This window comes from Mytilus edulis, chromosome 3 (genome assembly GCF_963676685.1).
Source record: "Mytilus edulis chromosome 3, xbMytEdul2.2, whole genome shotgun sequence".
Lineage (NCBI taxonomy): Eukaryota > Metazoa > Mollusca > Bivalvia > Mytilida > Mytilidae > Mytilus > Mytilus edulis.
Genome location: NC_092346.1, coordinates 83865912 through 83892225, shown reverse-complemented (window position 1 = coordinate 83892225; position 26314 = coordinate 83865912). Strand labels below are relative to the sequence as shown.

The following is a 26314-nucleotide window of genomic DNA, read 5'->3' as shown; positions in this document are numbered from 1 at the left end:
TTAAGGTAACATTATTATGTTATTATATATTCAATTGGTAATTTATTCCTTTTTATGATACTAGATAATATTTTTAGAGCACAAATTTGTAATAAGCTAAAACAGGGGAAGTAACTCCAAAATCAATTTCCACCACGTTTGGGTTAATTAAAAACTGTGCTTGTCTCTAACAAGTTGAGATGGAAGGCATTTCTGTAAAGGCATTATTTTATTTTGATGACTTAAATCCAATTCTAAAGTCATGAAAGTCTTCATTTATATACGCTCTTCCATTGTGACTTGGAGATCGAAAATGCTGACCCAAGCTAAACACACTCGCTGACACATTCATCAAAAGTATGACAAAAAGATACATTGTCCTAATTAAATTACCTAGTTAGAAACACCTTTGAAGTCTTTATCATTGTAATTGATTGTAATGACATGATTAACCTGGGGGCAATCACACAGGTGTCATATATGTAATTAACTTGGAGATCAGAAATCGATGAAACAAAATTTTACCAAAACGGCACAAGATAATTTTGGAAAAAAAGACGTCAGGGCAGAAGGGCGCGGATAAAGGCACCCAGGGCGCGGCTGAGGGCACCCAGGGCGCGGCTGAGGGCACCCAGGGCGCGGCGCCCTTCTATTTTGGGCTAGCGAGACCACTGTAGTTATAACAACAAAAATGTTAATTATGTTATTTATAAAAGTTTTTAATTTATTGATTGAAAAGAAAACATTGGTCATATATGCGGCATGGGATGTTTGCGCTTTTTTTTTTTGGACACTTGCGCTTCAAAACATCGGACATTTGCGCTTTTTAAAAATGGAAATTTGAGCTTTTTAAAAATGGAAATTTGCGCTTTTTACATAGGACATTTGCGGTTTTTTTTTTTATATGTATATCTATTACTTCCCTACTCTTTTATCCGGGCTTGGGACCGGCAGATTTGACCTGGCAGAGTTAAAGTCATTCTTTATTTCTCTATACATTGCCTTTAAAACAGACTTTAAATCCTTATGATGTAAAGAATCCTCACCAACATATTTTAATCCAGCACGATTGATTTTTGATGGTCTCTGTGTGAGGTCGTCAGCAGCCTTTCGCTTTGCATACACTCTTAGCTGATGGCGCTCAATTTTTCTGTCGTCGCATTGTTGATGATTATGATCATTTTTCTGACTCTAAATAATAGAAGTCCCATTGTCCGTTTTAATTCTTGCATTACAATTTTTAACGGTACATCTCCATGAAAGGTCTCCAATTTTTAGGGTTTGGTCGAAACGATATAAAAATCCATCAAGACATATACATTTTTTTTCTTTACTAGTCACTATAACTTTAAAATCCATGTTCACTGTGTAAATCTGAACTATCTAATGACAAATATAAGTTAAATTTATTTACGTAATGATTACTTCTCATTAAGATTACAGGAAGTCGACTAAAGGTAAAAAGCGAAAATGTCCAATCAACTTAATACAGGTGAATCAAAATTAAAAGCTCAAATGTCCATAGTATTTGAAGCGCAAATGTCCTATCGTTTTACAGGTAAAAAAGCGCAAATGTCCTGTGCCCCATATATGTTGAGACAACTTTAAACAATAAATTTATGAATTCATTTTTACCGATGTAATGAATGACTATATCCAACCTCAGAAATAATTTAAAATAGAGAGATCATTTATACATTTTTAGAATTATTTCTATATATGTATATTATATAAAATATTATTTGATGCCGATTTGACTAGATGCCAATTTAACTTTTTCTATGGGTGCAGATTTGACAGAATCTGGGTCTGTTCATGCCCATTCATGTTCACACCCACTCATGTTCGCCCCCTTTCACTTTCGCACCCTACAACATGTTCGCAGCCAATGTCCGTTTGCACCCTACATGTTCGTGCCCAATTTTAATTGGTTTTGTGTTTAACAGGTCGGGATCACTACCTTATATGGAAATGCATAAATTAGCATACTGATGTTCTCGCACATGTAATTGTTTATTTACATGTGACGCAATTTATTTTTACCTAGGTTTTTGACCAATCCACTAAATGAGTCACAATGCATGATGGACTACTACGTGTTTACAATCAACCAAGAACACATGTTATTTAGTGAAATACAACACATTTTTCGTGCAATGCGGGATTCACAATTTCGCTTAGTTTTTCATTTTGTGTATCCTCATTTATAGTTCGTGAGGCTTAAATTAAAATATTGTTTGTTTGCAGTTTACCGACCGACCCTTGAAAATCCTCCCGACTGTGAAAATTTTATTGCTTTAAATTTGAAGAAATTTTTTTTAATACTTCTATTGACGTGATCCGGAACTTTGGGTCCTTTCCGGAAATGATTTAAAGTCTGGGTCAATTACGCATTTCAAGTTCGATTTTTCTTAGCTTCCCGTCAAGCGTTCTCATGTGACCATTTAATGATAAAGCACATGGAAATTGTTTACAGGTATCCATGAAGTCACGGAGGAGTACTTTACGCTGTCGTCTCATGTCAATTTTAAGACAAATAACAAACAAAAAAGTTTATTAGTAAACTGTTTATACAGATTCAGACACATGTAATGATGTGTGACGATATCATTGACGATGATGCAGCGGATAGTCATAACTGACACGATAACCATTCTGTCTCAAACAAATCGGGTACAGAATCTGTGGAGCCTGACTTTATGGAACCAATTTCAGTGGTTAAATAATTCGACAGCAGCTTGAAGTATGGCATATCTTCTACAAATCGTTGTGAAGACGACAAAGATGAAACCACTCCTCCGTGACTTAAATCTTCATGGATATCTGTAAACACGCCTATACGGAGGAACGGCTCATTTGAAATGTAATGGATATAGATCATGCCAAATCAATAAGAAGCAACCCTAACTACACAACTATATAGAGAAAATGAATGGTTAGCTTGAAAAATAAATATACTCTCTCAATATTAAATCTATCTTCGATTGCAATGAGTATGCTCCTTTAGGATAAGGGGGGCTGCCCCACTCATTGCAATTATTCTCTTTCTTACAATATTAAATATACCCAAACTGTGTGGCCTGTGTGAATTCAATTAAAACATGTCCTTAGGAGCTATGCTGCCAATTTTTTTTATGCATTAAAAACATTTCAGTATAGACCATTTACTTTTAATGGGGTGCTATGGATTTCACCCCAAACTTTAGATTTCTTTGGTTTTCATTAAAGCCTGGAAAAAATATAACCTTATCACATATAATTAAATATTGTTAGAAATATGAAAACAGTCGAATGTCTTAATACTTTTTTTTCAAGTTGCCTTTTTTTCAATTGAGGAAGATTCAATGGTTATTTTTTTTTTTTATTAAAAATACACTCTTTAATACATTGTCTTATGAATCTTTAATATCTACATTTTTCTGATGAAAATACTCTACTCTGAAAACATTCTAGTTAAGAAGCATACATGTCTGAATATACATGTATTTCTTTAACAGTTCTAGTCATAATGACATTCCTTGTTTATAAGTGTTCCAGTATTTAATAATTATACCATATTTTATGTCATAAATTGGATAATGACACTATGTTAAAGTTTCAGTTTTGGTTAATAAGTTTTTTATCTGAAAATGCCTGTTCATTTCATGTTGGTTTTCAGCATGTCCAGTGTTTGTTGTTTTTAAATGTTTTTTTTTTCTTCACAAGAAACTTGGTTTAGTGTAACTGCTTGTTTAAACTGTATTTTGGCTGATAAAATAAAATATTTTTCCTACCTACCGACCCTTCAGTCTGAAGGTACAGTCGGAAAACTGCAAACAAACATATTTTTAAGGTTGGCCTAATGTGGCACCCACTATGATCCAGAGACTTTTAAAATTGGAGATATTTTACATAATTATGTCAACAGGACAGCAGCCGAACGATAAAAAAACCCTCTGAGGTATATTTTCTGATAAAATTAGCAACAAACGGATATTATCGATGGATGAAACTAAAAAAATGTATTGAGCTATATACCGTACCCGCTCAGTGGCGGATCCAGGGGGCGGGGGTTCCGGGGGATGGACCCCCTTTTTTATGGACGATCAGTGCATTTGGATGGGGACATGTAGTTGGAACCCACTTCCCTTTTGTCCAGGGTTAGGACCCCCTTTTTAAAATGGCTGGACCCGCCCCTGCCGCTTTCATAACACTTCTTTTTAGCATACTGAATATTATGATGTTCTTACTATTAGTTCAGGTCCTGATAAAAACAAGACTGCACACGCTGAAATGTCTCGCCTTCTTTACTAATTATTGATATTATGTTGATAGTCCTAAGTATAAAACTTTATTAAAAACTGTCACATAAACTTAGCATTAACCAAGATAACTAAACAAAGACCAATGAACCATGAAAATGAGGTCAAGGTCAGATGAACCATGCCAGGCAGACATGTACAGCTAACAATGCTTCCATACAACAAATATAGTTGACCTATTACTTATAGTTTAAGAAAAATAGACCAAAACACAAAAACTTAACACTGAGCAATGAACCGTGAAAATGAGGTAGAGGTCAAATAAAACCTGCGGGACTGACATATAGATCATAAAATATTTCCATACACCAAATATAGTTGACCTATGGCATATAGTATTAGATAAAAAGACCAAAACTCAAAAACTTAACTTTGACCACTCAACCATGAAAATTAGCTCAAGGTCAGATGACATCTGCCCGCTAGACATGTACATCTTACAATCATTCCATACAACATATATAGTAGATCTATTGCATAAAGTATGAGAAAAACAGACCAAAACACAAAAACTTAACTATAACCACTGAACCATGAAAATGAGGTCAAGGTCAGATGACACCTGCCAGTTGGACATGTACACCTTACAGTCCTTCCATACACCGAATATACTAGACCTATTGCTTATAGTATCTGAGATATGGACTTGACCACCAAAACTTAACCTTGTTCACTGATCCATGAAATGAGGTCGAGGTCAAGTCAAAACTGTCTGACGGGCATGAGGACCTTGCAAGGTACGCATATACCAAATATAATTATCCTATTACTTATGATAAGAGAGAATTCAACATTACAAAATATCTGAACTTTTTTTTCAAGTGGTCACTGAACCATGAAAATGAGGTCAAGGACATTTGACATGTGACTGACGGAAACTTCGTAACATGAGGCATCTATATACAAAGTATGAAGCATCCAGGTCTTCCACCCTCTAAAATATAAAGCTTTTAAAAAGTTAGCTAACGACGCCGCCGTAGCCGCCGTAGCCGCCGGATCACTATCCCTATGTCGAGCTTTCTGCAACAAAAGTTGCAGGCTCGACAAAAATACACATTCAGTACAGAAAGAAGTGTTTCAATGAAAATTTCGTGTTTTTCTACGCAGAAATGATTTTGCAATGACATTATACAGGTTTAAAAGAGCTCAAATGATTTTCTTACTGGACAGTGGTCACTTCATTGGATATTTCACTGTGTCATGTCGTGAAATTAATGCAGGTTCAATTCATAACAATGCACAAAACCGGTTCAACTACTTTTGCAAGGCGAAAAAGAAAGTCGAATCGTGAAGCCAATAAACAATATTTTTTTAATCTGAGCATGCAAATTGAAGATTACATTATATATTTTACATTAAATATATTTGCAGAATAAAAAGTTTGGTAATGAGAGTCCCAGACAATATATTAATTGACTGTTTTCCCACTAATTCCACGTGTTTTAAGTAGTAGTTTACTTGTTGTAGCCCACAATGCATTGTAGTTCATTGAGTCGATTGGTCAGTTTTTCAAGGCCATATTGGCCTTGTGTTTTGGAAATTACTATGCAAATATATTCTGACGTCAGAAAATCTAGAGTTCTCGACCTGTTTAATAACTTTGTAATCAAGTTTTGGCAAGTGTATTCTTAAAAGTATATTTGTCATTATTGTCTTAAAATTAAGAGGGACAGCATTTTTTTGGGGTTGAATAAATCTTAGTCATGTTTTGGATAGTGTATTGTTAAATTTTTTTTAATCCTTTCTAAATAAAGTGGGATTCTGTCAACGTTTTATTTTGTGTTGAATAACTCTTAATCATGTGTTGGTAAGTGTATTGCTATAACTTTGTTTCATTGACTTGTTTCAAAATAAAGTCAGATTCTGACTACGTTTTTTTTGTGTGTTGAATAAATTTTATCATGATTTGGTTATAATAGTGTATTGCTATAACAATTATCTTTTATGTTTTTCATTTAAAATCTTCAATGTTTTACTCATACCAGGTCAGGGTTTCCCCTGGGTCAATTATTTTTTTCGCCACCTCTTTCGCCAAAACAATATATTTTTCGCCAAGTAACATAAATATATTTTTCGTTTAAAATTTACCTTTTTTTCTACACCCCCCTCCCTTAAATAAGATGATTTTGCCCCATTGTGTCTATGGTTATTCTTTCAAACTTTTTTTTAAAGTTACCAAACATTTACTTTAAAACAACAATTTTTTTAACTTAAAAGGGAAAAATATTCATTGTATTTTAAACAACTTTTCTAAATGAGGGGGCCACTATACTTTTATTAATAAAGAAGATATAAGTCCTGAAATATAACAAAATTAATGGACATGTTTTGATCATATAATACCAGTATAGTTCGTAGGGAAATTTTCTTTAAAAGAAAAATACTAATGTGCCCTTTTTTAACTAAGAAGTGGTTTTTATAACAAAACAAAAGCTTTTATCACATAAAATTGATCCCTCATTTCATGTGTAGTCATTACATTGAAGGGTTATTTTCATATTTTCGAGGGGTTGTTCCCAACCTTTTTGATAGATTCCTTCATAACGACAGTTTTTTTTTCTTGACCATCGTAAATGAAAAAGTTGAGACGTAAAACTATGCTTGAAACCTTCTGTCACTCAAAACGACTTTAAAGTAGTCTCCCTAATCTATTACCTATATTAAAGTCAAAGGATAATTCAAGTTTTAAATCGGAGATTTTTCTTGCTTTTGAACATTTTTCGTCACAACAACAGCTTTCTTTTCTTAACAATCTTTAAAAGGAGACGTCAAAAGTTTGCTTCAAACATGTGCAAGTAGTTAATAAATTCTGTATGTGACATTTAGCGGAAGCCGTTTAACCATATCATTTTGTCAAACAATTCAATCAACATCTTTATTAATTAGTCCTCAGTTGTCGATAGCGATAAAATGCAATCAGCTGTTTATTGATTTTCTGTCCAAATCTTAATGAGGTCAAGGTGAATTCCGAGTATTGTCTGATCCGGTTAAGTCAAAGAATCTCGAAAAAAAGTAAATAAACAAGATGGAGGAAAATAAAACGTTATATATTTTTCTTTCGCCAAATGACAGATTTTTATCGCCACAATTATTATTTTTTTGCAAATTGCGAAAATGGCGACCGCCAGCGGAAACCCTGTACCAGGTATCAATACATCCAGTATTTACACCAAAGCAATTTAAAACAACAATCATAATTTTCCAATTATTCAACTGGAATTTGAATTAAAATTGGGCGTGAACGTGTAGGAGAGCGAACGGACCTAGGGTGCGAACGTGTAGTGTGCGAAAAGTGTATTGGGCACGAACGGACTTGATATCGATTTTACCAGGTGCCAATTTTGACTTGTACCCCTAAAATAAAGACTAAAACTAAGGGTCAGTGTGTCTTGAAGTTCGGACAAGATGAAGCTCCCTTCAAAAATCTACTGTAGGAAAATCATTTTTATAATACCTGTAGCTTTTGATGCTTTTTCCAAAATTTTCTGTAATCTTTCCATAGATCGTCCAGCAACCGCCCATGTCAAACCAGCTTCTTCGTCAGCAATTCGAGCAATCTCTTCCACTACAAACTGTCCTGTAAACCCACTGGCACCAAATACAACAAAATCATACTTTTGTTCAGACATTCTTATTTTTTACGCTTGCAACTGAAGGAATGATACACAGCAAAAGAATGCAGACAATTTGCCAGCCTGTCGGCGAATGTATTTGTCGCTGAAGTCCTACAGAAAAAGAATGTAGCTAAAATTATTACTTATCATCCGACCTGTACAATCTGTAACTTATTTCAATTCAGTGGAGTTTTCAATCTAAAAGCGATAAAACACATGAAAATGATAATTGTTTATCATTTCTTATTAAACGAATTTAAAGGTGAAATTTTTAAAAATCTTATAAATTTTCGTACCTGTTATCTTAATATTTATTTTAGTATCACCTGTAAAACATTTCACGAACGTAAGCGGCATCTTACTTGCCTATTTTTACTTCGTGTATTGCAGTCAAAACAGAAATGGACATCTACGAACAACACGATGACGGTCCTGGATTTGTAGGCATTAAATTTTGCAAAGAATGGTATATCTGATTTTCAATCTAGCCTATAATACTACCATATATATTTAATTAGCAAAATATTCGGTACAACTAGTACAAGTTATTCCACAGGGGTTTGTTACAATGAATTATAGTTATCCCACACCATTGTAAACTCGAACCACTGAAAAAAAAACCTCGTACCAATGCATTTAAATGGTGTTTAATGATGAATATAAACTTTACTTTCACTCAGTACCTTTTACAGACAGGGTAGTCCAAATAATTATGACGTCTGGCAAGGCTATTTTTAATTTTTTTCTGGGACGCCTTCCTCCCAGAAAAAAATTAAAAATAGCCTTGCCAGACGTCATAATTATTTGGACTACAGTCAGGGGTGCTACTTAAACAGATTGGGAACAAACCCTCTATATGATGATTATACCTGTATAGAGGGATAATCCTTCTATAGAGGGGTATTTTTGTTTACACTGGATTTAAATCAAAATAGGGCAGAATGGCATTCTTTACTTATTATGGCATTCTTTACTTATTATGGCAGAAACCTGGAACAATTGATGCACCAATTGATGTACTTAATTTAATATGCACATGCCCAGTTTGATGCTTATCTGACCATCACCTCACTTATGCCTCACTGAACAGAATTTCTATTGTTAGATTGAACAAGTTACATGAAATTTAAAGGTCAACTATTCCTTTTGTTGTTGATCAGGTGTTCAGATAGGTATACAATAGATTGCAAGTTTTGTCACTTTAGCAGAAAACTGGTTATCCCAATTTTTAGTAAAGTGCATATGTTGATGCATATTATGCTAGAGATTATAGCCAATATAAATAGAAAATGCCATTCTGCCCTAATTTGCTTTAAATCCAGTGCAAACAAAAATACCACTCTATAGAGGGATAATTTAACCCCTCTATAGAAGGATTATCCCTCTATACAGGTATAATCACCATATAGAGGGTTTGTCCCCAACCTGTTAAACAAGTGATTTCATTATCACCTATTTCATTGATTTTTTATATTCATTTATCACCTATTTAAGTGATTTTGGTGTTTTCTTTGATCTTCAAATGCTAATTTCATTGATTTTTCATATTTTCACAAACTTTACTATAATTTTCCTACATAAATCAATTATCCCTTTAACTTTGGATATCAATTTCACAAGTGGGCTTGGGCAGTAAGTTAGTGCGCTAAAGCTTTCAGAAGTAACATATTAAGATGGTCACTGCCCCATTCAGTATTATATACAAATGTAATGTAACATATTGAGATGGTCACTGCCCCATTCAGTATTATATACAAATGTAATGTAACATATTGAGATGGTCACTGCCCCATTCAGTATTATATACAAATGTAATGTAACATATTGAGATGGTCACTGCCCCATTCAGTATATACCAATGTAATGTAACATATTGAGATGGTCACTGCCCCATTCAGTATATACAAATGTAATGTAACATATTGAGATGGTCACTGCCCCATTCAGTATATACCAATGTAATGTAACATATTGAGATGGTCACTGCCCCATTCAGTATATATAAATGTAATGTAACATATTGAGATGGTCACTGCCCCATTCAGTATATACAAATGTAATGTAACATATTGAGATGGTCACTGCCCCATTCAGTATCCAAACAGTTAACTTGTGTTTGTTCTATTGTATTTAGAAAGTAAAGGCTCATGTTGAAGTGTACATACAGTGGCGGATCCAAAACTTTTTGTAAGGGGGGGGGGGGCTGCTTCAGTCACGCTTCAGTGATTCCCTATATACAAAATGTAATCAACAAAATTTTCCCCACAAAATTTCCCACCCCCAGGGCCCCCTGGATCCGCCTATGACATAATTATGTGTGCTCAAAATATTCCTGAGTCTTGTAAAACTTGTGAATAAATTAAGCAGAAACAACATTAATACTTGGAGTACAAAATCTGTGCGGTTAACAGCACATTCAGGACTTTGATTAGTTGATTTCTCAGTCTGAGTACAAAAATCATGCTCGACAGTTTTATGAACACAAGGCCAGATTATCCATTGAAATAGAAAAAAACAGTAAGATGTTTTATCAATATCAGACAATCACTGATGAGGTTCCTGACTTGGGACAGGCACATGCATATGTGGCTTAGTTAAACTACAAGTACAAATGTAGACTATATTAATGGACATGTTGGAATTAATTTTAGATCTCAAAATGACCCCAATAAAATCAATGTTAATAGATGTGTGAAGTGTTCAAAACAAAACCATAAAAATTTGGGAATAGATTTAAATGTTATTTCTCCATCCATGAGATGATGATCACGAAAATATAAAATATTATTTCAGCTAAAAGTTATGCTTAGAAGGTAAATTATTTTGCTCAGTATTTGTTATTTAAATATGAGCCTTGCAAAAAAAAAAAATTAATGGTATTGATAAAAAAATAAAATAAACATTATATGTATTGTAAAAATATTAAATATTTACAAACTGTTGGAATTAAAGCAATCAGATATTTTAAAATGATAATTTACCTCATGTTGCTCATCTCCTACGTTCCTGCTTAGCTGATTCTAACCTCTGCCAATACACATTTCGAGTAATAATCACAGCTGTTAAAAAATGTATGTTTTACTTGCAATCTACTCATAAATATTTATCCCCAAAACTCTTGTAGTAAATGGATGTACAGACTTTTACTATTTATATTTTTATATTTTTATAACATAACAATAAAATGAATGCTTTAAAAATTTATTAAATAAGATAAGATGCATGTACAATGTATCTACCGGTAAAAAAAATTGAAAATAAACAATAAAATTTCAATAAAAAAAAACATTGACTGAAATGACTTACACATTACAGAATAAAAAACATTAAAGACAATAACACTCCTTAATAACTGCAAAGTAATTTATTTATTTAAGAGTATAGAATAAAAAGAGAATTCTAGGTTGACAAAAAAGTGGTCAGTACTAGAGCCAGTGAGTAGGTACTTTTGAGCATGTGTCTTTTATAATTTCTTTACTTTTCAGCAACAACATGTTGTATCCTAAAGAGGACAAAGAGAACAAAATACTTTTGTATGCTGTAAGTAATTATGTCATTGAAAGATCTGACATTACTAAAATATTGAGTAACGAAGAACGTTTTGGCTCTGGTATTAAACTATACTACCGGTAACTCCATTATTTTTATTTTATTTTTTATAGACTTACAATGAAGAGAGATATAAAGCTAAAATGCTGTGTGATAATCTATTTCCTTTGCACAAACATCAGATTATACTTATATTTTTATGCACTGTTAAAATTAATATAAGACAGCTAACCTTATATATTGATTACAAATAAATTGCATGCATAATGAATATGTACCAAATTTTACTTATTGTATGATGTGTAAAATTCAGTCTCCTTTTTGTGCATGCAATTTATTTGTAATCAATATATGAGGTAAGCTGTCTTATATTAATTTTAAGGTTGTTGAATTTATTTATTTGCTTAGTTGTTGGATTTTTACTTGTAAAAGTAAACTTTCGCCTGCTAAAAAAAACACATTTCTGAATAAATAGTCCTTTTTTATTTTATTAATTTTTTTTTTTGGCTGGAGTTATCTTTCTTTGGCTTTGTTTCATGAAAATAAACAACAGGGCTCAGCTGTTTACTACATTAAATTAATGTTTTATTTACTATTTGATTCTGTCTTTCAGTCATCTAGAAGGAAGGCAGATATCATCTGAACAAGTGATTATGAATGGCACATTTTCAATCAATCATACTGTAATTAAGATTTTGTTTGTTTTTATATAACTGCAAAAAATTTTGTGGTCGTATATATTGGTATCACGTCGTCGTCGTCAGTGTCGTCCGAAGACGGATGGTTTCCAGATAATAATTTTAGTATTAGTGAACAGAAATCAATAAAATTTTAACACAATGTTTATAACCACAAAACAAAGCTTGGGATTGATTTTGGGGGTTATGGTCCCTAAGGTTAAGGAATAAGGGCCCAAAGGGCCCAAAAATAGCATTTATCTACTGTCAGAACAATAAGTTGTGTATAAGTATTTCAATTGTTCTGAAATTGTACCACAATGTTTAATACCATAAGTAGAAGGTTGAGATATATTTTAAGGGTTATGGGACTAACAGTCTAGGAATAAAGGGCCAAAAATGGGTCAAAAACAAGCATTTTTATGAATTTCAAGTCAATAAATTGGAGTTATCTTTCTTTGTCTAGAATGGTTGTTGAATCACCTAAAACCAATGCTTTATATAATCTTCTTTGAAAATTGGAGTTATCTTTCTTTGTCCAGAATATAAGTGGAATCAACTTAAATCAATGCTATATACAATATACAATACAATATTCACTTTACTGCCAACTGATAAATTAAAGCAATCTTTACCATTCAGTGATTACAAGCACTTTGATTACCATTCTAGGGTTATGCTCCTTTAGGGATTTATCATTATTTACCTGGGAGGTGGGGCTGGTCATTTTGAAATAAAACATATAAAATTTCTTGATCCCCCCATAATATTTCACTATTTTTATTTGATCCCCCCAGTAAAAACATTTAAAAAATTTGATCCCCCCTCTATTTACATACAAAAATTTTAACATCAAAAACACTTGTAATTTCTCAAAAATATTGAAAATGAAAACATGTTTGAGGGAAAATTGTCTTGAAATAGGGCTCTCAGTCTTCCATAAGGTAGAGCAAGCCAGTGCTTTTAGTAGTTTTTTCTGACTTTTTTTCCTATATATATATATTGTGCTATAAAAGAAAGCGTGATCCTAAGTAACTCAAAAACACTTTTTGAAACAGTAACAACACATTATTTATTAAGAGGAATCTTTTATATGAACGCTGATTAAACTTGAGCTTTACGTAAGGCCTTACATGCCTTATTGAAACTACAATTCATGAATTGAGTCACTAAACTTTTATATGGATAGTTCATGCTTTCAGCTTGGACAATTCAATTACTCATTTATTGTCACATTGCATTCACAAATGTATGAAATTAACCTTAAAATTTTGATCTATTAGCCTAAAAAGTACAAATTTTGAGGGAGTTAGAGGTATAAATGAACCCAAAGGGATCTTGTTATGAAAACAAAAGAAATACATTGTGGTGTTCTTCATCTCAGAATCATTATCAATGTGTATCAATATTCAAATGCAGAGTAGATACATATTTAATAATTTATAGGAGAATTAATTGCTGTACACTATGTTTTTTCATAATGTGGCGTGATTTGTATGTTTGAGCAAAATTTTGCACAAATCTTCCTACATCACCTATATCACAAATGCAACTTCCTACCAGACATGGGGTCAATTACATTTGAAAGTAATTAATTACATTCAATTACAATTACAAAATCTTCAATTAAATTACACATTACATTTGACTTTTTTTACCAATGTAATTAATTACATTCCAATTACTTGGCAAATGTAATTAATTACATTCCAATTACTTGGCAAATGTAATTAATTACTTCAATTACATTTGAAAGGAAATTTAAGATAAAACATTGAAAACATGCATTTATTCTATGATATGTACATAAGTATTATACATTGCTCTATAGTTATAACAATTAGACAGTGTTCAACTAGTATATACATTTTTGTATTGTGTCATATAACTTATTTAAGCATTTTCCCATTACATTTGACCATCATCAGCTTTTCAAATGTTCCATCAGCCAGTCTGCACCTTTCCGGCCTAAATGTTTTTCCAGCAGTGCTAAATAAGCGTTCAACTGGTGCAGATGTGGCTGGAATAGCTAAATATTGCACTGCTAACTTAGCTAGACGTGGTAAACGTTGACAGTTACTATGCCAATACAAAAGAGGGTCTTTTGACATATCAATACAATTATCTGACAAGTAATCATCCATTTCTGAACTTACAGAAGTTTTTAAATTCTTCACTTTCGACAATAGAGAGTGGTAAAAGATCCCCAGCTATGAACATTATAAGAGCATTTGTCATTTCTAACTGTTTTGGATCAGACGGTGAATATTTTACACTTTTTTTTATGCATTGTGTCAATGTTGGTTGAATTTCTTTATTCTCAGAATGCAGAATGTACAAATCTCTGTGTTTTCTCTGAAAATTACAAAAGGCCTTATTTAATATCTTGAAAATATTAAATTGTTTTAATTTACCTATTGAAATTTTACATTTATTTAAATTTATTTGATTGTAAATGATACAAAAAAAGAGCACTATTTTTTATTTTTTGAAATGATTTTCATTTTTATCCCAGCTTATTCAAATTATTTAACTTAAATAAGTGATTTAGAAATCTGACTTCTTAAAACAAAAATAAACTTTAGTTTTAATCACAACTAATTAATTTAATAAACAAAATATTTTCCAAATTTAAATGTAAGCTATTAGAGGATATAAGATAAATGAAATCTGATTAGAAATGAAAAAGAAGCATTATGAATTTATTAATTTTTAAAATTCTTATATAGTATTACCTTCATATGTGTAACAAAGTTGGATGTAACTTTATAACTTCCACTAATGAGGGTGCCACAATGCATACATTTTCCTTTGAAAGTATTTCCATTTTGGAAGTCATGAGGAACAGTAAAATGTTCCAGTACACTCTTGGAGCTCATTTTTAAATCTGATAAAATGTTTTCTTTCAACATTCATATATATAGTGAACAAATTTTGCAAGTGAGATTTTGTCATATGCATTATCCCTTCAAGAATTTAAACATGTACCTATAGGCCCTAGGGGTATATTTATCTCTCTCTAATTAGCCTTATATCTGTTTAACATAACTGTTATAAAAACAGTCATTATATAGTTTGTAATAAAACAAATAGCCAGAGGTTATATTTATTGGTTATTTAAGTCCTTGAATAAAGTTAATTATGTTAAATCAATGTCTTAAAATATCTATCTAAATCTACTAATTAAGGTCAAGACAGTGACTTCCTAGTGGTTTCTTTTAAAATTATGGCATGTGTCTACATTTTTTTTATCATTCAATACAAAATGAAGAATCTACCATGGTTGTGTTAATACAGAAAGTATACTGTGAAGGCTTTTCTTTGTCAGCTTACAACATTTGTTAAGATTATTGCTTTTAATAATTTTTCGAGAAAACACAAGATTTAATCTTTTGATCCAAAATTTCAAATGTAATTGACTTGTAATTGAAAAGTAATTGTCAATTACAGGCAATTTTGGCTATGTAATTAATTACATTCAATTACATGTAATTGAAAAAATGCTCAATTACACATTACATTCAATTACATGATAAATTGTAATTAATTACAGTCAATTACAATTACATATTTCAATTACCCCATGTCTGCTTCCTACATCACCAAAGTCTTTTGATGTCTTACGTTGATAATTGTATGTAAATGGTGTTAAAATATATTTTGATTTGACTGTTGTTATGTTCTTCTAGACATTTTGTCTCTTGAAGTATGTAAAATACTTTTTTCATGTGTATAAAAACTTGATCCCCCCACTTTGAATTCATAAAAAAAATTGAACCCCCCTTTTCCACATACAGAAAAAAACTTGATCACTCCTGTATTTTGACCAGCCCCCCTCCCAGATAAAAAATGATAAGTCCCTTACAAGTGGAAAAATTGAAGATTTTTTTTAGTTTCTGTTCTCTTAAAGTTTGTCTCAACTAAATTTAATGAAATGTGTTTATAATACTTATTACCTCTAAACTCAGTTTAAGTTCAATTTTTGGCAGCTTCACTTTTACAGTTCTTGAGTTATGTCCCTTTATAACATTATATGCTAGTGGGGGCGTCATCTGTGTCCTTTTGGACACATTCCCCATTTATGTTTTTATACGACCGCAAAATTTGAAAAAATTTTCGTCGTATATTGCTATCACGTTGGCGTCGTCGTCGTTGTCGTCGTCGTCCGAATACTTTTAGTTTTCGCACTCTAACTTTAGTAAAAGTGAATGGAAATCTATGAAATTTTAACACAAGGTTTATGACCACAAAAGGAAGGTTGGTATTGATTTTGGGAGTTTTGGTCCCAACGTTTTAGGAATTAGGGGCCAAAAAGGGCCCAAATAAGCATTTTCTTGGTTTTCGCACTATAACTTTAGTTTAAGTTAATAGAAATCTATGAAATTTTGACACAAGGTTTATGACCACAAAAGAACGGTTGGGATTGATTTTGGGAGTTTTGGTTTCAACAGTTTAGGAATTAGGGGCCAAAAAAGGGCCCAAATAAGCATTATTCTTGGTTTTCGCACAATAACTTTAGTTTAAGTAAATAGAAATCAATGAAATTTAAACACAATGTTAATGACTACAAAAGGAAGGTTGGTATTGATTTTGGGAGTTTAGGTCCCAACAGTTTAGGAATTAGGGGCCAAAAAGGGACCCAAATAAGCATTTTTCTTGGTTTTCGCACCATAACGTTAGTATAAGTAAATAGAAATCTATGAAATTTAAACACAAGGTTTATGACCATAAAAGGAAGGTTGGTATTGATTTTGGGAGTTTTGGTCCCAACAGAATAAGGGGCCCAAAGGGTCCAAAATTAAACTTTGTTTGATTTCATCAAAATTGAATAATTGGGGTTCTTTGATATGCCGAATCTAACTGTCATGACTGTGTATGTAGATTCTTAACTTTTGGTCCCGTTTTCAAATTGGTCTACATTAAGGTCCAAAGGGTCCAAAATTAAACTTAGTTTGATTTTGACAAAAAATGAATCAGTTAGGTTCTTTGATATGCTGAATCTAAAAATGTACTTAGATTCTTGATTATTGGCCCAGTTTTCAAGTTGGTCCAAATCGGGGTCCAAAATTAAACTTTGTTTGATTTCATCAAAAATTGAATAAATGGGGTTCTTTGATATACCAAATCTAACTGTGTATGTAGATTCTTCATTTTTGGTCCTGTTTTCAAATTGGTCTACACTAAAGTCCAAAGGGTCCAAAATTAAACTTAGTCTGATTTTAACAAAAATTGAAATCTTGGGGTTCTTTGATATGCTGAATCCAAAAATGTACTTAGATTTTTTATTATGGGCCCAGTTTTCAAGTTGGTCCAAATCAGGATCTAAAATTATTATATTAAGTATTGTGCAATAGCAAGTCTTTTCAATTGCACAGTATTGCGCAATGGCAAGAAATATCTAATTGCACAATATTGTGAAATAGCAGATTTTTTTTTAATTAGAGTTATCTTTCTTTGTCCAGAATAGTAAGCAAGAAATATCTAATTGCAAAATATTGTGCAATAGCAAGATTTTTTTTTAATTGGAGTTATCTTTCTTTGTCCAGAATCAACTTAAATCTTTGTTATATACAATATACAATGTATATTCACTTTTTACTACCAACTGATAAATTAAAATAATCTTTATACCATTCAGTGATAACAAGCAGTTTTTTTACATCTTAATATTTTATGATGTATTTAAATGAGTAGTTATTGTTGCAAACTCCATTAGAAATTTTAATTGAGATTAGTTTTGGAATAAGGGAAAGGGGGATGTGATTAAAAAAATTGGGTTCAATTTTTCTCATTTGAAATTTCATAAATAAAAAAGAAAATTTCTTCAAACATTTTTTTGAGAGGATTAATATTCAACAGCATAGTGAATTGCTCTAAGAGAAATAAAAATTTTAAGTTCATTAGAACACATTCATTCTGTGTCAGAAACCTATGCTGTGTCAACTATTTAATCACAATCCAAATTTAGAGCTGAATCCAGCTTGAATGTTGTGTCCATACTTGCCCCAACCGTTCAGGGTTCAACCTCTGCGGTCGTATAAAGCTACGCCCTGCGGAGCATCTGGTTAGAAGTTATAATTACTATTAATTAATATTAATTTTAACCATGTCCGTAAGCCATTTTATATTTTAATATTTTATGATGTATTTAAATGAGTAGTTATTGTTTCAAACTCAATTAGAAATTTGAATTGACATCATTTTTGGGATAAGGGATGGGGGGAAGTGATAAAAAAATTGTGGGCGGGGGTCAATTTCTTTTTTCTCATTTCAGATTTCAGAATTTAAAAAGAAAATTTTTTCAAATATTATTTCTTTGAGAGGATTGATATTCAACAGCATAGTAAATTGCTCAAAAGCAAAAAAAAAAATTTAAGTTCATTAGACCACATTCATTCTGTGTCAGAAACCTATGCTGTGTCAACTTTTTAATCACAATCCAAATTCAGAGCTGTATCCAGCTTGAATGTTGTGTCCATACTTGCCCCAACTGTTCAGGGTTCAACCTCTGCGGTCATATAAAGCTGCACCCTGCGGAGCATCTGGTTATGAAAGTTAAGCCATGTGTTGTGTTGTACTGTCTTACAACAGTGTGATGTAGAGACATATATGATGGTGGAAACAACTACCACAATTTATCATGTCATCATTCTTGACTTCACTCTATTCAAGTAAAGACTTAATAATAAATGGTAATACATTGAATAACATAACTTGATGACAAAAGGACTTAATAATAAATGGTAATACATTGAATAACATAACTTGATGACAAAAAGACAGTTGAATATTGTAACAGAACAATGTTAACTTTTTAACTGGCAGATTTTTCTTTCAGTGTAGAAATTGTGATTACCAACAAGTTGCAGATAATCCATGTATATATGTTAACAAGATTACACATGAAGTGGAGTAAGTAAAGATAAATAGATATAAACACGATATACAACTTAAAAAAAAATACAAGAAACAATATAATTTATGTCAGATAATTAAGTTCTCATGCATTTAGTAGGTGGAAAATACTGTTTAAAAAAATCTAAAACCATTTTTATAGTGATCAACAAGAAAAGGAAAAACGTTGCAATTTATAGTAAAACAGTATCTGTTGTAACATTTCACAATAGATAACAATATTTTATGTTATACAAGGGGTTTTAATAAGATATTGAATCTAAATCTAACAATTGCTGTGTTGTATGTTATTTTAATGTGTTCTTGGTTTTTTGGAGGGAAATTGTAATTGAATAAAGAAGTTTTCTAGGTATCCTAAAGGGGAGAAGTTTAAGAAATACTACATCATTATTTTTTTTAAGGAAAAAAAACCTAATATTATGATTCTACATGAAAACATGCTTTTGAAATAAAAGCAAAGATCAAATAAAACAAAGAAAATGCTATTTAAAATATGAGAAGGTTTATTGTGTGTATTACTTATAGATTATTACATGGCATTTTCTATATTGCCCTGGTATCAGCCCTAGACTCCCATATCAAGCCAGAGGGCTTTAGCCCGAGGGCTTGATATTGGTCGTGGGCTGATACTAGGGACCATATGAAAAATGACATGTAATAATCTATTTATCACATATTTTTAAGCAAGAGAAAACAAATAGCTTACACCAAATTATGTTTGATATTTCATCAAAAATCAAAAAGATATTTAACGAAAATAAAATAAAAAATGTATCACTGTGAGTTTAAAAAAGTTCGTATCACAGTAGGTAAACAACGTTTTGTGAAAAGTTTCAGAAATGATTAACAATAAATATATTAATTCTAAGAATTGCAAATATTAAAAGACTTTAAAATGTTACATTACAAATGTTAAAAATGCTTAAGAAGAATCCTATATCGCTACTCATTCCAGTGTGGCGTCATATATTTTATAAATTCTTTATGACGTCAAAATTTTACGGGAACTTTTGTGATTTTCACTGTTGATTTCTACTTTTTTCTTCTACAGCAGATTCGTAACTTTCTAAATTTCTTTTCATTGTGTTCAACTTGTTTACAAATAGTCTTTGATTGACAGTTTACCGGAAGTTAAACTCTGGGGCTTGATATGGATTTCGAGGGCTGATATCGATATCGGCCCCGAGGGCTGATAACCAACCTTGACTTCCGGCTATTATTGGCCATGCAAAAACGTACATATCAGTACAAAATATGTGATAATATAGTTTATTGTGTGTATTACTATAGTTTATTGTGTGTATTACTATAGTTTATTGTGTGTACAATGTATTACTATAGTTTATTGTGTGTATTACTATAGTTTATTGTGTGTATTACTATAGTTTATTGTGTGTATTACTATTCCCCACAGTGAGTTGACTCAGATTATAGGTGATGTTATAGCAGACCCCACACTTCCTAGAACAGAGGACCATCCTTGTCCTAAATGTCAGCACAAAGAATCCGTATTTTTCCAGTCTCACAGTAATAAGGCAGAGGTAAATAGTGGTTATTAAGTCTGTTCATTTCTTTTTCTGTTCTTTGTACTTAAAGAACCCTAAGTATCTAGTGGAAACATTCATTTCAAAGTAAATTATTTAATCTCCATACAACTCACTATTCAAAGGCAGTCACTGGTTCAAGCAACTAGAGTCTGATGTTTTTAAATTTGCTGATATAGACAATTTTGAAAGGGTCAAAATGATTTTACCTTACAACAGACCACCAAATGACCCATCTGTAAAGAACTTGAAATGGTTTGAACATGACAAGTGCATGGAACTCGTATTTTAGTTTTTTGCCAATACATTTATAAAGACCCTATTCTCCAAATCAAGAAAAAACATTACACATACTATAACTTCTGAAAAGGTCCCTGACTGGTGACAGGCACATTAAAATATGACTGGGTTAAGCTCATTTGTTTTAGATCCAAATACTATCACTTTTTGAAATGCAATCAAAACCCTATTTTACTGACTTGATAACTAAATATTCCAAGGTTTATCACTAGCATTTGGATACACAATATAAAGTGCATTGATCATAACATTCTATACATCCTATCCATGAACATTTACAGAAATTTATACATTTGCATATGTAAATATATGCTCAGATATTCAAGTCACAAAACAGTGTTACACCTGTCCTTAAAATTACAAAGAACTTTTACAAGATACAGAAATCTAATATCTGTTCCCAAAATTTAAATGATGTCATTGTTAAAATCATCTTTCAAAAATGGAGTTAACTCCCATTGTCCAGAATTGTAGTTGAATCAATGCGTTATTGACAATGCAATATTTGATTTTACTTTCCACTGATAAATTAACACAATCTTTACCCTTCAGTGTGATTTGCACTTAACCATTAAAAAATTGGTATTACAAATAACAATAACACAAAATTAATATCAAACAATTCACAAATTATACTGTATAAAAGTTCACTGTGCTAATAACTAACAAATCACACTTTATGAAAAAGTGCTCTATGGTACTGCTCAGCATGCCAGCTTATGAGGTTAGGCAACTGTGACCATAACAGTTCTGATTGTCATGTCATACTGTCAAACCTGGTTTAAAGGTCATCTCTAGTTACCAAAATATGGTTGTCAGTTCACCCTCTGCCTGTCTAGCTATAGTATTTATAATACATTTAGAACCTCAATTCAGATGTGACGTTCCTTATAAGATCTGTTTTTCTCTGGTCCCAGGGGTGACCTTCATATAAAGGTTTGACTGTAATAAAACTTGTGTTATAAACAAATAAGAAATGTTGTAATGTTTTGTTTTACAGGAAGGAATGAGGTTATATTATGTGTGTACAAATCAACAGTGTGTTCATCGATGGACAGAATGATGTGTAAAACAGATTCTTTTAACAGTTGCAAGAATGTAGACTTGATATGTTTTAAATAGCTACAGTGGTTTGAAGGACAACCATAGAAATTGAATGTAGCCAGCAGATTACATTTATATTTTCATAATGTTTTAGTTCATACAAATCATTTCCATTTTCATAAGATTGTAATAAAAAAGGTTTAATAATTATTTACATGTTGTTAATATTAGATTAAGATTGTATTGAAAGGAGTAAGTTTGGCAAGGGCTTTATATGGCCCCAAACATAAATTTCATGGAAAAGTGTGTGCTATTTGTGACATCATGATTATGAGGCTTTATAGAATGTACTCCTTAGGTCGATGATACAAAACTATACTTTAAAATTGATTACTGAGTTATCTGCATAAACAGATGACCACAGATCTGCTCTACAAGTATCACTTGTGACATCAACAAATGGAACCTTTCATTAACATTTATTGACCCATTAATAGTATCTAAGATAAATACTGTATTTGGTTTCAAAGGAGTTGATGTTGCTTTTGATTTTTGTTTTCAGTGTTATATTTTTGTCCTATTTTATTTTGCATTATCTTTCGTTTGTTCGGTTCAAACTTTCACATTAAATTATTTTTTTAGTTTAGAGACTTTACATGACTGAAGATTTTTGTGTGATGCCAAATGACTGGATGTGACATATTAACATGTGTTGCCAAGAGTAAAATGAGGGTTTCACCAAAGGAACAGGAACTGCAATGTACTAACCACTGCTGAAACTACCAGAGAACCTTATTTACACTGGCTTTTGTCAAGCCTGACTTTAGTTGCAGAAAGCTCAACATAGGGATAGTGATACAGTGGTGGTGTTAACTAACTTCTTAAAAGCTCTATGTTTTAGAAGGTGGAAGACCTGGATGCTTCATTCTTTGTGAATATCTATGCCTTATGTTAGAAAGTTTCAGTCCATTGTCCTTGACCTCATTTTCATGGTTCTGTGACTACTTGGAAAAAAAGTTAAGATCTATTGTAATATTAATTTCTCTCTTATTATGAGTAATAGGATAACTATAGTTAATTTGTGTGTACCTTGCAAGGTGTATGGAATGATTGTAAGGTGTACATGACTTCGGGTCCATTTTCATGGTTCAGCAGTAAAGTTTTTGAGTTTTGGTCTTTTTTTCTAATACTATATGCAAATGGTCAACTTTTTTGGTGCTTTGAAATATTTTTTGATGCACATGTCAGTCTCACAGCTTTTATTTAACCTTGGCCTCATTTTCATTGTTCATTGCTCAGTATTAAGTTTTTAATCGGATTTTCGTAGGAAATTTTCGGTTATTGATCTGGATAGTATGTCGGACAGGTGGGTGGAAGGGTGAACTGCCTGCCTAACAGACAATGTCCATTTAATAAGATGAAAACACTCTGAATAAACTTTTTCCCAAATTTAGATGTGTTGTTTCTTGTGATTCAATGGAGGTCAAGTTAAGTTTTCACAATTTTAGCTTTTCTCCTTATTTAGTTATTGCCCTTTTTAATATTAAAAAAAAGGTAATATTATGTGATTGAGTTATTTCTCTTTGAACAGAAATGCCTAATTATATATATAAAGTTTGATTACACTAATATGACTAATGTTCACCTGTTTATAGATAACAGAGCATCTGGTAAATGTCCTTTGATTGTATTATCAGATTTATTACAAACATATTATTTTTCTAAGTGATGATGATTATGAGCTGTATAAATAGTTAGAAATCTACTGTTCATTACTAGACCTTTTGAAGATAATAACAGATAAGTTTTATAGATTTTTTAAAAAGACATTGTGTAAATGATAAAAAAAAAAAAATGATTTTTATACGACCGCAAAATTTTTACGGTTGTATATTGGTATGACGTTGGCATCGTCGTCCGAAGACATTTGGTTTTCACATTATAACTTTAGTATAAGTCAATAGAAATCTATGAAGTTTAAACACAAGGTTTATGACAACAAAAGGAAGGTTGGGATTGATTTCGGAAGTTTTGGTCCCAACAGAACAGTTTAAGAATTAGGGGCCAAAAAAGGGTCCAATAAGCATTGATTTTGGGAGTTTTGGTACCAACAGTTAAGGAATGAGGGGCTAAAAAAAAGGTCCAAATAAGCATTTTTTTGGTTTTTGCACAATAACTGCAGTATAAGTAAATAGAAATCTGTGAAATTTAAACACAAGGTTTATGACCACAAAAGGAAGGTTTAAATTGATTTGGGGAGTTTTGCTTCCAACAGTTTAGGAATTAGGGGCCAAAAGGGTCCAAAATTAAACTTTGTTTGATTTCATCAAAAAATGAACTATGGGGGTTCTTTGATATGCCGAATCTAACTGTGTATTTAGAATCTTAATTTTTGACCAATATTTTTTTCAAATTGGTCTACATTAAGGTCCAAAGGGTCCAAAATTAAACTTAGTTAGATTTTAACAAAAAATGAATTCTTGGGGTTCTTTGATACGCTGAATCTAAACATGTACTAAGTTTTCATACGCCCGTCAAAATTTTGACGGGACGTATTATGGTATACAAATGTCCGGTGTCTGTCCGACTATCCGTCTGTCTGTCCGTCCGTCTGTCCGGCGTAAACATGTCGCACCGTAACTTGAGAACGACTTATCCAAATTTCATGAAACTTAATATAGTTGTTTCTTATGATGGTCAAATGATCTGTATACTTTTTGGTGAAAATAAGATTTAAACTTTTTGAGTTACGGCACTTTGTAACTAAAACAGGGGTGTGTTTTTTTTTACATGTCGCACCGTATCTCAAAAACGTTTCTTGATTATTACTTAAAACTTTACACACTTCTTAGTTATATTAATATAATATCTGTATACTATTTGGTGATGATTCAAAATTTCATTTTTGAGTTTTTGAGTATTTTGTAAAAAAGGGGGAGAGTTTTTTTACATGTCGCGCCATATCTATAAAACGATTTATGATTATTGCTTAAAACTTTACACACTTCTTTGTTATATTAATCTAAAGATCTGTATACTTTTTGGTGATGACTCAAAATTTCATTTTTGAGTTATTGAGTATTTTGTAAAAAAAGGGGAGGTTTTTTTTACATGTCGCGCCGTATCTCAAAAACAATTTATGATTATTGCTTGAAACTGTACACACTTCTTTGTTATACTAATTTAAAGATCTGTATACTTTTTGGTTTGATTAAAAATTTTATTTTAGTGATATTTGTAAAAAAAAAAAACAGGTTGGGGGGGTTTCACATGTACCGCCGTGTCTCAAAAACAATAAATGGTTATTGCTTAAAACTTCCTCAGAAACTATTTATGATTATTGCATAAAACTTCCACACAAGACGTCGGGCGTATCATGCGCTTATGGCGCAGCTGTTTATTTTATTATGGGCCCAGTTTTTAAGTTGGTCAAACTTTGGGTCTAAAATTCAACTTTGTTTGATTTCAACAAAAAATTGAATATATGGGGTTCTTCGATATGCTGAATCTAACCATGTATTTAGATTTATGATATTTGAGTCCGGTTATCAAATTTGTCCACAGTGAGGTCTAAAGGGTCCAAAATTGAACTTTATTTGATTTCATCAAAAATTGAATCCTTGGGGTTCTTTGATATGCTGAATCTAACCATGTAATTAGATTTTGGATATTTGAATACCACAAAGGGATGGTAAGAATTGTCTTTGGGAGTTATGGCTCAAACCGTTAAGGAATAAGGTGCAAAAAAGGGGGGAAAAGGGTTTCCAGGTTAATGGACAATTACTTAAGTACAAAACATAATTTAAAAGCAATGTAAGGTTGGTAATTGAAACTCATTTGAATATCTCAACTTAACTGCTTTTAAATTATGTATATTGGAAATTTGCCAAAAACTTTATTATTAATAAATTCCATTGGAAATTCGCCAATAACTTTAGTTTAATGAATTTCTTTGGCAATTTGCCAATATAAAATGTTGCTGATGAAGCTTTTATACAACCGCAAAATTTTAATTTTTCGTCGTATATTGCTATCACGTTGTCGTCGTCGTCGTCGTCCGAATACTTTTAGTTTTCGCACTCTAACTTCAAGTTCAATTTTTGGCAGCTTCACTTTTACAGTTCTTGAGTTATGTCCCTTTTAACGTTGCATGCTAGAGGGGGCATCATCTGTGTCCCTTTGGACACATTCCCCATTTTTATATGACCGCAAAAATTGAAATTTTTTGGTCATATATTGGTATCACATTGGCGTCGTCGGCGTCCGAAGACTTTTGGTTTTCGCACTATAATTTTAGTATAAGTGAATAGAAATCTATGAAATTTAAACACAAGGTTTATGACCATAAAAGGAAAGTTGGGATTGATTTTGGGAGTTTTGATCCCAGCAGT

At 31.8% G+C, this 26314-nt stretch overlaps 2 protein-coding genes and 1 long non-coding RNA gene across 4 annotated transcripts in view; 1 reads left to right on the top strand and 2 right to left on the bottom strand.

Annotated features, from left to right (window-relative positions):
* LOC139517632 (saccharopine dehydrogenase-like oxidoreductase) overlaps nucleotides 1-8025 on the bottom strand; it is a 33032-nt gene extending 25007 nt beyond the window's left edge. Inside the window, exon 1 of one of the 2 annotated variants that reach the window (XM_071308875.1) lies at nucleotides 7735-8025. In XM_071308875.1, coding sequence (XP_071164976.1) covers nucleotides 7735-7909 — 175 coding nt within the window. In that variant the 5' untranslated portion in view covers nucleotides 7910-8025. The remainder of the gene's footprint in view (nucleotides 1-7734) is intronic. The other variant, XM_071308876.1, reaches the window with a different exon arrangement.
* Nucleotides 8026-8209: 184 nt separating this feature from the next.
* LOC139517631 (DNA-directed RNA polymerase II subunit RPB9-like) lies at nucleotides 8210-22133 on the top strand. The gene is made up of 5 exons (XM_071308874.1): nucleotides 8210-8360; nucleotides 11380-11434; nucleotides 18959-19032; nucleotides 20450-20576; nucleotides 21880-22133. Exons 1-5 carry the CDS (start codon nucleotides 8296-8298, stop codon nucleotides 21940-21942), a joined length of 384 nt encoding a protein of 127 aa, XP_071164975.1. The 5' UTR covers nucleotides 8210-8295; the 3' UTR covers nucleotides 21943-22133.
* On the bottom strand, nucleotides 13895-15711 carry LOC139517630 (uncharacterized). The gene is made up of 2 exons (XR_011663171.1): nucleotides 14856-15711; nucleotides 13895-14475 (listed from the first exon to the last, which is right to left on the bottom strand). It is a non-coding gene; the product is annotated as an uncharacterized lncRNA (long non-coding RNA).
* Nucleotides 22134-26314: the final 4181 nt, after the last annotated feature.

Excerpts from the sequence above, each read along its gene's own strand:
- LOC139517631 (XM_071308874.1), top strand. The coding sequence starts at position 8,296 with ATGGACATCTACGAACAACACGATGACGGTCCTGGATTTGTAGGCATT. Across the intron at positions 19,033-20,449 it reads AAGATTACACATGAAGTGGA|TGAGTTGACTCAGATTATAG; the intron begins GTAAGTAAAGAT and ends TATTCCCCACAG. Across the intron at positions 20,577-21,879 it reads CTCACAGTAATAAGGCAGAG|GAAGGAATGAGGTTATATTA; the intron begins GTAAATAGTGGT and ends TTTGTTTTACAG.